The sequence below is a fragment of the Hyla sarda genome, chromosome 8, assembly GCF_029499605.1.
Source record: "Hyla sarda isolate aHylSar1 chromosome 8, aHylSar1.hap1, whole genome shotgun sequence".
Taxonomy (NCBI): Eukaryota; Metazoa; Chordata; class Amphibia; order Anura; family Hylidae; genus Hyla; species Hyla sarda.
Window position 1 is genome coordinate 33,661,005 of NC_079196.1, and position 13,408 is coordinate 33,674,412.

Here is a 13,408-nt window from a genome sequence, read left to right on the forward strand (position 1 = left end):
ATAACCCCTTTAACTGATGTGTGTGACTTTGTATGTTCCAGCATAACTTCCGAACAGCTGGAGATATTTCGAATAAACCTGCTACACATGTTTCTTATATGTCAACTAAAAATATAGCAGAGTTGAGAGATGTCCCGATACCAACAACCTCCGCAGTGTAAAATGTCAGAGACCAGACAGTTAAATCATACTTTACCATCATGGTGCTGAAAATCTCGTGCAAGTCTATGGGACTTCCAGTGCATCTCCTGATCACTTTATTCCCAGGCTGCGGAGATTGCCCAGGACTTTTAAACATCCTGCCTCTAGACCAAAGTCAAGGTAAAGTATGATTTAACTGTCCAGCAGGCAGATGCAGAGAGTATTTATGTATGGGGCAGGGAAAGGGGATGGGTGGGGCATTCAGGGGAGAGAAGATTTATTGCAGGCTGAGAAAAAAAAGAGTGAGGGAGGAGAGAAGACATTAGTGCAGGGGAAGGGAGAGGGCATGACATTGCTACAGTGGGAATGAGCAGCCTGGGACTTCAGGAGACTGGGAAAGCTGGGTGACAAGCCGTATGTGTGCCACCAAGCTTTCCCAGTCTCCTGAAGAGTGTTGTTTTTCCTCTTTCACAAGGCTTAGTTAAATACTCAGCTGGTATAATAAGACAGAGGTCAAAGTTTTTTTTTCTAGATAGAAACAGCGCCATTCTCGTCCGTTGGTTGCGTCAGGTACTGCAGCTCAGCTCCATCCACTAGAATGAGGTAGAGCTCCAATACCAGATCCAGCCTATGTTCAAGAGTGGCACTTTTTCTGGCGGGGGGAAAAAGAATGTGTTTTTTGTTTTTTTGTAACTAGGTGAAGATGCATAGGTCTGCACTGGAGCTGTATACACAATACGGTCCACTATTTGTAAGAGTAAAATACAAATCTGTATGGCCAAATGTGGTTATATGAGTCTGGCGACTGCCCAATGTTTGCACGCCCCCTACCTGCGTACAGTTTACGATGCACTATGAGGTCACTACATGACATCAGACCATGTAATTATAAATACACAGAACGTATATAACCTATATCAGTGGTCTCCAAACTGTGGACCTGCAGCTGTTGCAAAACTACAACTCCCAGCATGCCCGGACAGCCGTTGGCTGTCCTGGCATGCTGGGAGTTGTAGTTTTGCAACAGCTGCAGGTCCACAGTTTGGAGACCACTGACCTATATGATAGGCCAAAGTCAGAGGCTTGACGTTGCTGTCCCTCACCTCCCATCAAACCTGTGCTTCAGGAAGTCAAAAAGGGCTTTCTGCATCATGTCCGTCACCTTCCCAGAAGAGAGGAGAATGAGGAGTCAAGGTGGAGAAGAGAGAGAGAAAAATAGACAAACGGTGAGAAAGAAAGGACAGAAGAAAAGTCTTCACTTTTGCATTAGAATTTAGCAGGCGGGAGGTAGAGTAATTGAGTAGAAGGAGTCGCAGAAGGAGTTAACAGCCAGAGATAATTTTCGGTATTTAACTGATCTGCTCTTTGAAGAATCAATTATCGCCCACAAAAATAATCTCACAGGTTTCACTCTCTCTGAAGGGACAGAAGCAGAATCCTTCAGATCTAAGGAGCCTCCGTATCTGGGGGATGGGACTGCATATAATCATTTACTATACCTACTATGATAATTGTTACATTCTATCTATCTGTCTATCTATCTCATATCTATCTATCTATCTCATATCTATCTATCTCATATTTATCTCATATCTATCTATCTATCTATCTCATATCTATCTATCTCATATCTATCTATCGCATATCTATCTCATATCTATCTCATATCTATCTATTTATCTATCTATCTATCTCATATCTATCTATCTATCTCATATCTATCTATCTATCTCATATCTATCTATCTCATATCTATCTGTATGTCTATCTATCTCATATCTATCTATCTATCTCATATCTATCTATCTATCTATCTATCTCTCATATCTATCTCCTATCTATCTCATATCTATCTATCTATCTATCTAATATCTATCTATCTATCTCATATCTATCTATCTCATATCTATTTATCTCATATCTATTTATCTCATATCTATCTATCTATCCGTCTCCTATCTATCTAGCTATCTATCTCATATCTATCTATGTTATATCTATCTATCTCATATCTATCTATCTCATATCTATCTATCTCATATCTATCTCTCTCATCTCTCTTTCTCTCTCATATCTATTATCTATCTATCTATCTATCTATCTATCTATCATCTATCTATCTCATATCTACAGTGGGGCAAAAAAGTATTTAGTCAGCCACCAATTGTGCAAGTTCTCCCACTTAAAAGATGAGAGGCTGTAATCATCATCATAGGTTATAACCTCAACTATGAGAGACAGAATGAGAAAAAAATCCATAAAATCACATTGATTTTGAAAGAATTTATTTGCAAATTATGGTGGAAAATAAGTATTTGGTCAATAACAAAAGTTCATCTCAATACTTTGTTATATCCCCTTTGTTGGCAATGACAGAGGTCAAACGTTTTCTGTAAGTCTTCACAAGGTTTTCACACATTGTTGCTGGTATTTTGGCCCATTCTTCCATGTAGATCTCCTCTAGAGCAGTGATGTTTTGGGGCTGTCACTGGGCAACACAGACTATCAACTCCCTCAAAAGGTTTTCTATGGGGTTGAGATCTGGAGACTGGCTAGGCCACTCCAGGACCTTGAAATGCTTCTTACACTACTTCGTTGCCCGGGCGGTGTGTTTAGGATCATTGTCCATTTGAAAGACCCAGCCACGTTTCATCTTCAATGCCCTTGCTGATGAAAGAGGTTTTCACTCAAAATCTCACAATACAGGGCCCCCTTCATTCTTTCCTTTACACGGAAAATAGCCCCAAAGCATGATGTTTCCACCCCCATGCTTCACAGTAGGTATGGTGTTCTTTGGATGCAACTCAGCATTCTTTCTCCTCCAAACAAGATGAATTGAGTTTTTACCAAAAAGTTCTACTTTGGTTTAATCTGAACATACAATATTCTCCCAATACTCTTCTGGATCATCCAAATGGTCCAGTGAGCCTTAACACCCTACAGGTGTTTGACAAATTTTCGTTAAAGTTGGATGGGAAAAGGAAAAAACATTTTTTTTAACTAAATTGCTGGTGTTACACCTAATTTTTCATTTTCACAAGGAAAAATAGGAAAAAAAAACTCCCAAAATTTGTAACCCCATTTCTTCTGAGTAAGAACATACCCAATATGTGGATGTAAAGTGCTCTGCGGGCAAACTGCAATGCTCAGAAGAGAAGGAGCACCATTGGGCTTTTGGAGAGAGAATTTGTCCGCAATTGAAGACCACGTGTGTTTACAAAGCCTCCATGGTGCCAGAACAGTGCCCCCCCCCCACATGTGACCCCATTTTGGAAACGACACTCCTCACGTAATGTAATAAGGGGTACAGTGTGCATTTATGCCCCACAGGTGTCTGACAGATTTTTGGAACAGTGGTCCGTGAAAATTTCATTTGCACAGCCCACTGTTCCAAAGATCTATTATACACCAGTGGGGTGTGAAAATTTAGAATTTTCTGCTTCACTTTGCTGCTATTCCTGTGAAACACCTAAAGGGTTAACACACTTACTGAATGTCATTTTGAATACTTTGAGGGGTGCAGTTTTTATAATGGGGTAATTTATGGGGTATTTCTAATATGCTCGGGTCCTTAAGGTGAAAATGAGCTGGGTGCTTAAGGGTGTTAAGCATGGTGACACATCTGGCACTGCATGATTTGAGTCCCTGGCGGCATAGTGTGTTACTGATGGTAGCCTTTATTACTTTGGTCCCAGCTCTCTGCAGGTCATTCACAATTTTTGCTCACCATTCTTGTGATCATTTTGACACCACGGGGTGAGATCCTGCGTGGAGCCCCAGATCGAGGGAGATTATCAGTGGTCTTGTATGTCTTCCTTTTTCTAATAATTGCTCCCACAGTTGATTTCTTCACACCAAGCTGCTTGCCTATTGCAGATTCAGTCTTCTTAGCCTGGTGCAGGTCTACAATTTTGTTTCTGGTGTCCTTCGCCAGCTCTTTGGTCTTGGCCATAGTGGAGTTTGGAGTGTGACTGTTTGAGGTTGTAGACAGGTGTCTTTTATACTGATAACAAGTTCAAACAGGAGCCATTAATACAGGTAACGAGTGGAGGACAGAGGAGACTCTTAAAGAAGAAGTTACAGGTCTGTGAGAGACAGAAATCTTGCTTGTTTGTAGGTGACCAAATACTTATTTTCCACCATAATTTGCAAATAAATTCTTTAAAAATCAGACAATGTGATTTTATGGATTTTTATTCCTCATTCTGTCTCTCATAGTTGAGGTATACCTATGATGACAATTACAGGCCTCTCATCTTTTTAAGTGGGAGCACAATTGGTGGCTGACTAAATACTTTTTGCCCCACAGTATCTATCTAACTATCTCATATATATCTATCTATCTATCTCATATCCATCTATCTATCTAGCAAAAGGATCTTAATTTAGCACACAGTCCATAGTAAAGTGCAAAAAAGTGAATTTTTTCCATATAAAAAAAACAAGGGTTTCCAAAATAAGCAGCAACGTTTCAGCCTTCTCACCCGGCCATTATAAAGCAGTGCACAAATGTGATCAAGCCATACATATATATAGGGGTACCCATTGTACCAATTGTGAACAATTCAGACATAATATATACATACAACCATCAACCATACATCAAAAGTGCATATATATATCATCCCATTACAATACAGTGTAATATATTCATCATAATAAAGTGTACCAGTGCATTTTTAAAGTGCATAATTGATAACAATATACTCTGCCGATACATCAAAGTAATATGAGCACACATGTAGTTAATAACATACATAATAAGTGGAGCCCAGCAAGGAAGAATTAACGCCTCGGGGGAGGGGGGTTGTATAATGTAATAATATATACAGTGAAGAGAGTAATACTTACTATCTTGTAGGTAGCCTGGGCCTCTTGTGTAGCTCCACCCCCTAGTGAAATCTTCACTAGAGTCAGGGCTACACAAGAAGAGGTCCGGACCAATGACTACATGGTAAGTATTACTCTCTTTACTCTAAACATTATACAGCTATTATACAGCTGTATAATGCATACACCCCCCCCCCCCAAGGAGTTAACTAGCGCTGCTCAGCATTGCACTCAGCACAGCAGGATGTTAAAGTAAACCAGTGGATTTGCTGATTTACTGTGACAGATAAGTTGTGTGATGAGACAAACTTTTTTTTAGAAAGCTCCTTCATCTCTAAAAGTGACTTTAAAGCAACTTCCTCTGCTGAAATTCGGCTAAAAACCACAGAGGTGGACTGTGCAGGACCAGAGAAACAAATCAACACCTCATTATTACAATTAAAAGAATTTTTGAGTGTTGGGATTTCCTCCCATAATGTTTGTTTATTGAAAAACATTATTTGTCAAGGATAGTATGCTCATTTTTGGCACTGACTTATTATTTGTAAAAGGAAAAAGGGACTGGACTGTGAGGGTTAGTGATGAGGTGTACCAGGCTATAGCACTTGAGCAGATTTGCTCCGCCTCCTTGACACTTGGCTGAGAAATAGGCTGGGTTCACACCATGCTTTTGCAATACAGTTCCCGTATCAGGTTTTTGATAAAAAACAGATTACTCAAAACCTGACTAAACTGTATCAAAACGTGTGTACAAATTTGAATCCGTATACGGTTAAAAACGGTATATGGTTTGAAAAATGATGTCCAGTTGCATCCGTCTTTTAAGAAAAAAAAAGTATACGTTTTTAACTTTTCACTCCATTATGAATAAAGTTTCACTGGTTTGATTGCAATTCCAAGAAAAAAAAACTGTGCAAAGTAAAAAACCGTATGGTGAAAACTGGATGGGACCGTACGCACATACGGTTCTGTACGGTTCCCCTTCCGGTTTAACTTATACGTTTCAATACAGTTTTTCACCCGGACCAAAGACCGTGCTAGGCTATGGTTTTGGGTATGGGAAAAAAACTGAAAAAAACGTACAGGATGCAAAACGGACACAACCAGATGCATCTTTTGGCATATACGGTTTTCAATGGAGAGTCACTGCATACGGTGTTCAATATGGTTCCGTAGGGTTTTCAAATTGAAAACTTATACAGGAACTGTATTGCAAAAACGTAGTGTGAACCCAGCCATAAAAAGACAAAGCTCCAAGTTATTGATCCAGAGGAATGATAAGAGATATTATTTTTCCTCTGAGGACACAGAAATTCTGGTTAATGCTGTCAGAAATGCTATGAACATTCCTGAAACGGCAAAATCCACTTCTATCCAAGATCTCATGTTTGCAGGATTGAAACCTAAAAAACAACAGGTTTTTCACCGTTCATGACACTAATAAGGATCTTCTAATTGCTTTTTAGCATAATATCAAAAACTAACAGGTTGTTAGTATACATTTTTGATCAAAAAGTACAAGCCCACTCGCCACGTCAAGGCCACCTATCCAGAGTGGGTCCCTAACGTCCCTAGCATAAAATGGCGCAGCACCGGGCGGCGACCACCACCGCCGCGACACCAATGCCCATAGGGGGGAACGACCCACTGGCAGAGCCTAATAAGGATCTTATTCTTGAGGAATGGAAAGAACCTGAGAAAAGACTGTTGCTTTCCAAGGAATTCCGTTCCAGATTTCTGTTTAATGAGGAGGATACGAAGTTATGGAACGAAATTCCTAAAAATGATGTACAAGTATCTAAAGTGGTTAAGAAGGCTTCTTTACCATTTGAGGATAGCTCTCAACTAAAAGATCCTTTAGATCGGAAAATGGACGGATTGTTAAGGAAATTGTGGTACTCTGCTCAGATTAACCCCAATGTTGCGGCTACTACTGTAGCAAGATCCTTGTTCATCTGGCTAGAGAAACTAGAAAAGCATCTTATTAATAAGACCTCTAGAGAAGATATATTGTCATCTGTAGCTATGTTAGAACTTGCAACAGCATTTATAGTTGATGCCTCAACTGAGTCGGTCAGAATGGCTTCCAGATCGGCTGTTCTGTCCAACTCAGATAGCCGAGCCTTATGGCTTAAAAATTGGCAGGGGGATTCTACCTCAAAGAGCAAACTTTGTGGTATTCCATTCCAAGGGAACACCGTGTTAGCCCAGTCTTAGATAAAATTCTGGAACAAGCTGTGGAAAAAGGTCTTACCTGACCTGAAGAAAAATCTACCAAACAAAATTTTTTATTTTGTTCCTTTTCCAAAAACAAGCAGTATAAAGGAAAGAGAAAATCAGGTAGATGGAGTTACCCAAAGGGAGGCAAGAGCAGAGAATTCTTGCTTAACCCTCCCTCAAACTCTTCTAAAAAACAATGACGGTCTTAAAATGGGGGGAAGACTCACTTGATTTTGTCGCCAGTGGGCGAACATTTCAAAAAATCAGTTTATTCTGAACTCTCTGGAGTTCGGTTTCAGTATCGAGTTTGCCTTCCCTCCTTCTCAAAGATATCGCATTACAGATCTAGGATCACAAGATGCAAATTTGAAGCTCAGCTCTGGTATAAAAGATCAGTTATCCCTTGGCGCTATTATTCCGGTTCCTCAGCAAGAACGAGGCCTAGGACATTATTCCAACCTATTCCTAGTTCCAAAGCCCAATGGTTCCTTCAGGACCATTATAAATTTAAAGGGATTAAACAAATGTATTACATACAAAAGGTTCAAAATGGAAACGTTGAAGTCTGCCATTCCACTAATCCAGAAAGACACCTGTATGGCAACTATCGACTTAAAAGACCCTTATTTCCATCTTCCTATCTTTGAGCCTCATCAGAAATATCTTCGATTTGTAGTCCAATTAGACAAAAAAGTCTTTCATTACCACTTCAAAGCTCTTCCCTTTGGAACATCCTCGGCACCGAGGATATTCACAAAGGTAACGGTGGAGGTAGTAGCCTCCCTGAGACTAGAGGGGATCACCATCATTCCCTACATAGACGATCTACTGATTACTGACAATTCTTATCACCTTCTCTCTCTGCATGTCCAGCGGACAGTGTCATGCCTACAAGACTTAGGCTGGATAATAAATTTCCAGAAGTCGGATCTCTCTCCCTCCAAAACCAAGATATTTCTAGGCATGATCGTGAATTCAGAGGTACAGAAGACCTTTCTCCCAATGGAAAAAGTATCCTCTGTTCAGTAAAAGATAAAATGGTGATAATGCCAAATAAAACTGTAACCTTGAGGAAAGCCATGTCCCTGCTGGGGTCCATGACTTCCTGCATACCAGCTGTACCCTGGTGTCAGAGTCATTCCAGAACTCTTCAGTCACAAATACTGAAGACCTGGGATCGCTCTCAGTTCTCCCTAGAGAACAAGATGAAGGTTCCTCTTATTGTAAAAAAATCCCTAAAGTGGTGGCTGAAGAAAAAAGATCTTCTTGTTGGGGTACCATGGCTCTGTCATCCATCTATCTCCATACAAACAGATGCCAGTCTGTGGGGCTGGGGAGCTGTGGTGGAAGATCTCAAACTTCAGGTTTCCTGGTCCCAGGAAACTTGAATCTGTTCCTCGAATTATCGAGAGTTAAAGGCAATATTCAAAGCTTTAAAAGCTTAAAAAAATCTAGTGGGGGTGGGGGGGGGGGGCCTTTATGTAAAGGTCTATTCGGATAACACTACAGCAGTGGCCTTTATCAATCATCAGGGCAGAACAAGACCCCCCCCCCCCTGAAGATTCTAGCAGAGAAAATATTCATTTGGGCAGAACAAAATGTGTTATCCCTTTCTGCAGTACATCTGTAGGGAATAGACAACCCAGCAGCCGATTTTCGCCATGTTTTGGATTCAGGGGAATGGTCCCTGAATGCTCAAGTTTTTCTCTCCCTGACTCTCTGTGAAGCTTGGGCCTTCCAGAGATAGACCTATTTGCCTCTTGAGTTCATCGAGGTGGTGGATGCTCTTCAAGTATGGTCCTTCAATCTCGCAAACTCATTTCCGCCAATTCCTCTAATCATGAGATCTCTTCAGAAGGTGAGACTAGGAAGAGGAAAATTCATCTTCATTGCCCCAATGTGGCCAAAAAGAAGCTGGTTCAGTCTTCTAAAAGAACTTGCCATTGTGGAGCCCATTCTTCTTCATCAGAGGGACGATCTATTGTGCCAGGTCCCTACAAAGATCTAAAGAATCTCCAGCTGTCAGCCTGGCTATTGAGAGGCTTGTGCTAGAACAAAAGGGTCTCTCCAAGGCTAAGTTTCAACTTGGTTTTTTTTCTGGCTGTTTTTGGATAGCTGCCACTGCAGTTTTTGAGCCAAAAACAGAAATATATTCAAAAGTAATGGGACATATAAAGGAAGGACTTAAACTTCTTCTCCCTTATGGATCCATTTCTGACTTTGGCTCAAAAACTGCAGTGGCAGATATCCAAAAACTGCCAGAAAAAAAAACAAGTGGAAACTTAGCCTAAGAAAGTGGTTGACACCCTCCTAAAAAGTAAAATGGATTCTACATCCTCCATTTACCTTAAGCAATGGAAACATTTTATCATGGTGTGGCTCCTCTCCTCTGGATCTTCTTAACCCAGATATTCCCAGAATAAATTTCCTGCTGGATGGTTTTGATTTAGATTTATCAAATTTCTTACCTGGAAAACTATTTTTCTAGTGGCAAAAACATCTTCCAGAAGAGTAAGTGAAATCCAAGCCTTGTCTATTGATTATCCTTACCTTACAGTGCTTGATGATAAGATCATTCTAAAGCTCAATCCTGCCTTTCTCCCAAAAGTCGTATCTAATTTTCAAAGATCTCAAGACATAATTCTTCCCTATTTTTGCGCCAATCCCAAGAACAAAAAGGAGGAAGAGTTCCATAAAGTGGATGCCAGGAGAGTGGTCTTACACTATCTAAAGACTACTAAGACCTAGAGGAAAGACTCTAACCTGTTTGTTAAAAATCAAGGACCAAATAGGGGGAAGAAATCATCAAAAAATTCCATTTCCAGATGGCTCGAGTCTGCAATCAGTCAGTCATATACTGCTGCGGGTCAAGATGTTTTGGTAGGCATTAAAGCTCATTCCACTAGGGCTGTTTCACTCTCCTGGGCCGAAAGAGCTTTGGCCTCTCTAGAACAGATATGCAGAGCGGCTACAAGGTCTTCTCCACACACTTTCTTCAAGGATTACAAGCTGGATGTGGCCTCTTCTCAGGACCTTGGGTTTGGCCAAAAGGTGCTGCAGGCCGTGGCCCCTCCCTAAGTCTACATTTATCTGGTATGTCTCATGTGGTGCTGTCGTGAGGGACGATCTGAAAAGTCGGAATTATTACTTACCGGTAATTCAGTTTTCATCACGAGTCCATCACGACAGCACCTATTTATTCCCACCCTTATTTTATATATGTATTTGTATATGTATACTGTATTTAATAACCGCTCTCTTAGTAATTTATAAACATCTTTTAACCTCTCTTGTGCTTCCTGTTCCTATGCAGATAGGGGGCAATCTCATGTAGAGCTATCGAGATGGACTCATGAAAACTGAATTATTGGTAAGTAATAATTACAACTTTCTAATCCCATTATCAGTGACTTTGTGAACTGTATAAAAAGTAAAGTGTCAGTTTTTGCTGATAATACCACATTTTGCAGGATATGTAAAATTCTGGAATGTAAAAATATTACAGTAAAAATACTACAGAAAGACCTAACTAATTTGGCAGCCTGGGCGAGAACATCGCTGATAAAGTGATGAATGTGGAAACCATAAAATAAAGTGATGCACCTGACCTGCAGTAATAGTATTACTGAATATACTGTACATTAAATAAAATAATGGGTGCGAAAGAAAAAGAGAAGGACTTGGGTACTATGGATATAGGTGACAGCAGCTGCAAAAGTAAATACTACATTAATAGACATTAATATAAGAAAGGGTTCTTTACAGTTAAAGTAGTCAAGCTATAGAAGAACCTACTCCAAAAGGTGTTAATGGTATTTTTCTAGCATTAAAGAAGATATCCAGTGCTGAAAAACATATCCCCTATCCTAAGGATAGGGGATAAGTTTCAGATCGCAAGGGGTCCGACCGCTGGGGCCCCCATAATCTCCTGTACGGGGCCCCAGCTCGCTGGCCAGATAGCGGGTGTCGACCACTGCACGAAACAGCGGCCAACACGCCCCCTCAACACCGCTTCGTGCGGTGGTCAAAACGCCTCCTTCCCGCGGGCTGCCGGGGCCCCAGCGGTCGGACCCCCCTGCGATCTGAAACTTATCCCCTATACTTAGGATAGGGGATAAGTTTTTCAGCACTGGATATCTCCTTCTGGGTATTGTTTTTTTTTAATGGCTTTTGAGCCAATGATGAAGTTATAAAATGGTGTAATATGCTTCTTACCTCCATGCGCTGCTTTGTCCTGCTTTCATACACAGGACCCACACCTGGAATATTGTAGTGTCTTTTTTAGTCTTTTTATTTTACTGTTCTCTCTGACCTTTCCCAGCATTCCATGTGGTCAGAGACAATAGGTCATAAGTCACATGGTGTCCAGGGGGCATGGCTATGCTGCAGTGGGTGAATAGATAACATTATGTCAGTAAATCCCTCTCACCCTGCTATACACCCACCCACTGTAGCATAGCCATGCCCCCTGGAGACCATATAACTTGTGAAACATACTTATTCTGATGCGGAAATTTTGCTGTGTGAACAGCAGAGGATAGGCCATTAAAGTCAATGGGTGTGTGATGCAAGATCATATTTATGTGGAATTCCTCGCAGACACTCCTTGTGGATTCCACCTTCCCTAGTGTGAACAAGCCCATAGCAGGTATTTTCTGTACTGTCACACAGATTTGCCTTAAATACAGGCACAAAATGTGGAGAACTAGGTCACTTTCATTACAAGATGGACAAATTAAAAGAGTTAGAAGGAACGTGACTGTGAAATTTATTGGAGACAATATTTTCAACTGTCAGAGGCAGAAGGCTACCAACTAGAGATCTTACTGGGGACTTTATCTGCAGCTACCAGAAGGGGCAGTAAACTGACTGGCAGTGATGCGAAGCGGGGGTAGTGAAATGCAAATAGATTACATGCAAGGGGTTTTAGAAGTTGTAAACAAAAAAAACGGAAGATGGGTCACGTGACACTGCCAAATGCCCACCCACAATAGCTAATAGATTACTAGTGGTGCACAGGGGGATGCAGAATTGGTGTGGAAAGAATACAAAGTAGCCTCAAATGGCATTTTGGGACTGTTTATATGAACGTGATTTGTGTAATAACCCCTGTAATGACAGTTCAATTGTACTGCTGGAGGCATAGATAAGGCAGGATAGTAACACTACACAGATAAGGCAGGATAGTAACACTACATAGATAAGGCAGGATAGTAACACTACACAGATAAGGCAGGATAGTAACACTAACACAGATAAAGCTGGATAGTAACACTATACACAGATAAGACAGGATTGTAATACTGTACACAGATAAATCAGGATAGTAACACTACACAGATAAGACAGGATAGTAACACTACAAGATAAGGCAGGATAGTAACACAAACACAGATAAGGCAGGATAATAAAACTATACACAGATAAGGCAGGATAGTAACACAAACACAGATAAGGCAGGATAGTAACACAAACACAGATAAGGCAGGATAGTAACACTATACACAGAAAAGGCAGGATAGTAACACTAACACAGATAAGGCAGGATAGTAACACTATACACAGATAAGGAAGGATGGTAACACTATACACAGATAAGGCAGGATAGTAACACTAACACAGATAAGGCAGGATAGTAACACTACACAGATAAGGCAGGATAGTAACACTACACAGATAAGGCAGGATAGTAACACTAACACAGATAAAGACAGGATAGTAACACTACACAGATAAGGCAGGATAGTAACACTATACACAGATAAGGCAGGATAGTAACACTATACACAGATAAGGCAGGGTAGTAACACTATACACAGATAAGGCAGGATAGTAACACTAACAAAGATAAGGCAGGATAGTAACACTATACACAGATAAGGCAGGATAGTAACACTATACACAGATAAGGCAGGATAGTAACACTATACACAGATAAGGCAGGATAGTAACACTAACAAAGATAAGGCAGGATAGTAACATTATACACAGATAAGGCAGGATAGTAACACAATACACAAATAAGGCAGGATAGTAACACTAACACAGATAAGGCAGGGTAGTAACACTAACACAGATAAGGCAGGATAGTAACACTAACACAGATAAGGCAGGATAGTAACACTAACACAGATAAGGCAGGATAGTAACACTAACACAGATAAGGCAGGATAGTAACACTACACAGATAAGGCAGGATAGTAACACTAACACAAGA

At 40.6% G+C, this 13,408-nt stretch overlaps 1 protein-coding gene across 5 annotated transcripts in view; it reads right to left on the reverse strand.

The window, feature by feature from the left end:
- The window catches only part of CACNB4 (calcium voltage-gated channel auxiliary subunit beta 4), a 216,805-nt gene that overhangs the window by 28,436 nt on the left and 174,961 nt on the right, over window positions 1-13,408 (reverse strand). For all 5 annotated transcript variants that reach the window (XR_008847118.1, XR_008847117.1, XR_008847120.1 and 2 more), the window contains one exon: window positions 1,245-1,303. Coding sequence is in view for 1 of the 5 variants with exons in the window: in XM_056535300.1 (XP_056391275.1) it covers window positions 1,245-1,303 (59 nt within the window). In the remaining 4 variants the exon portion in view is untranslated. The remainder of the gene's footprint in view (window positions 1-1,244; window positions 1,304-13,408) is intronic.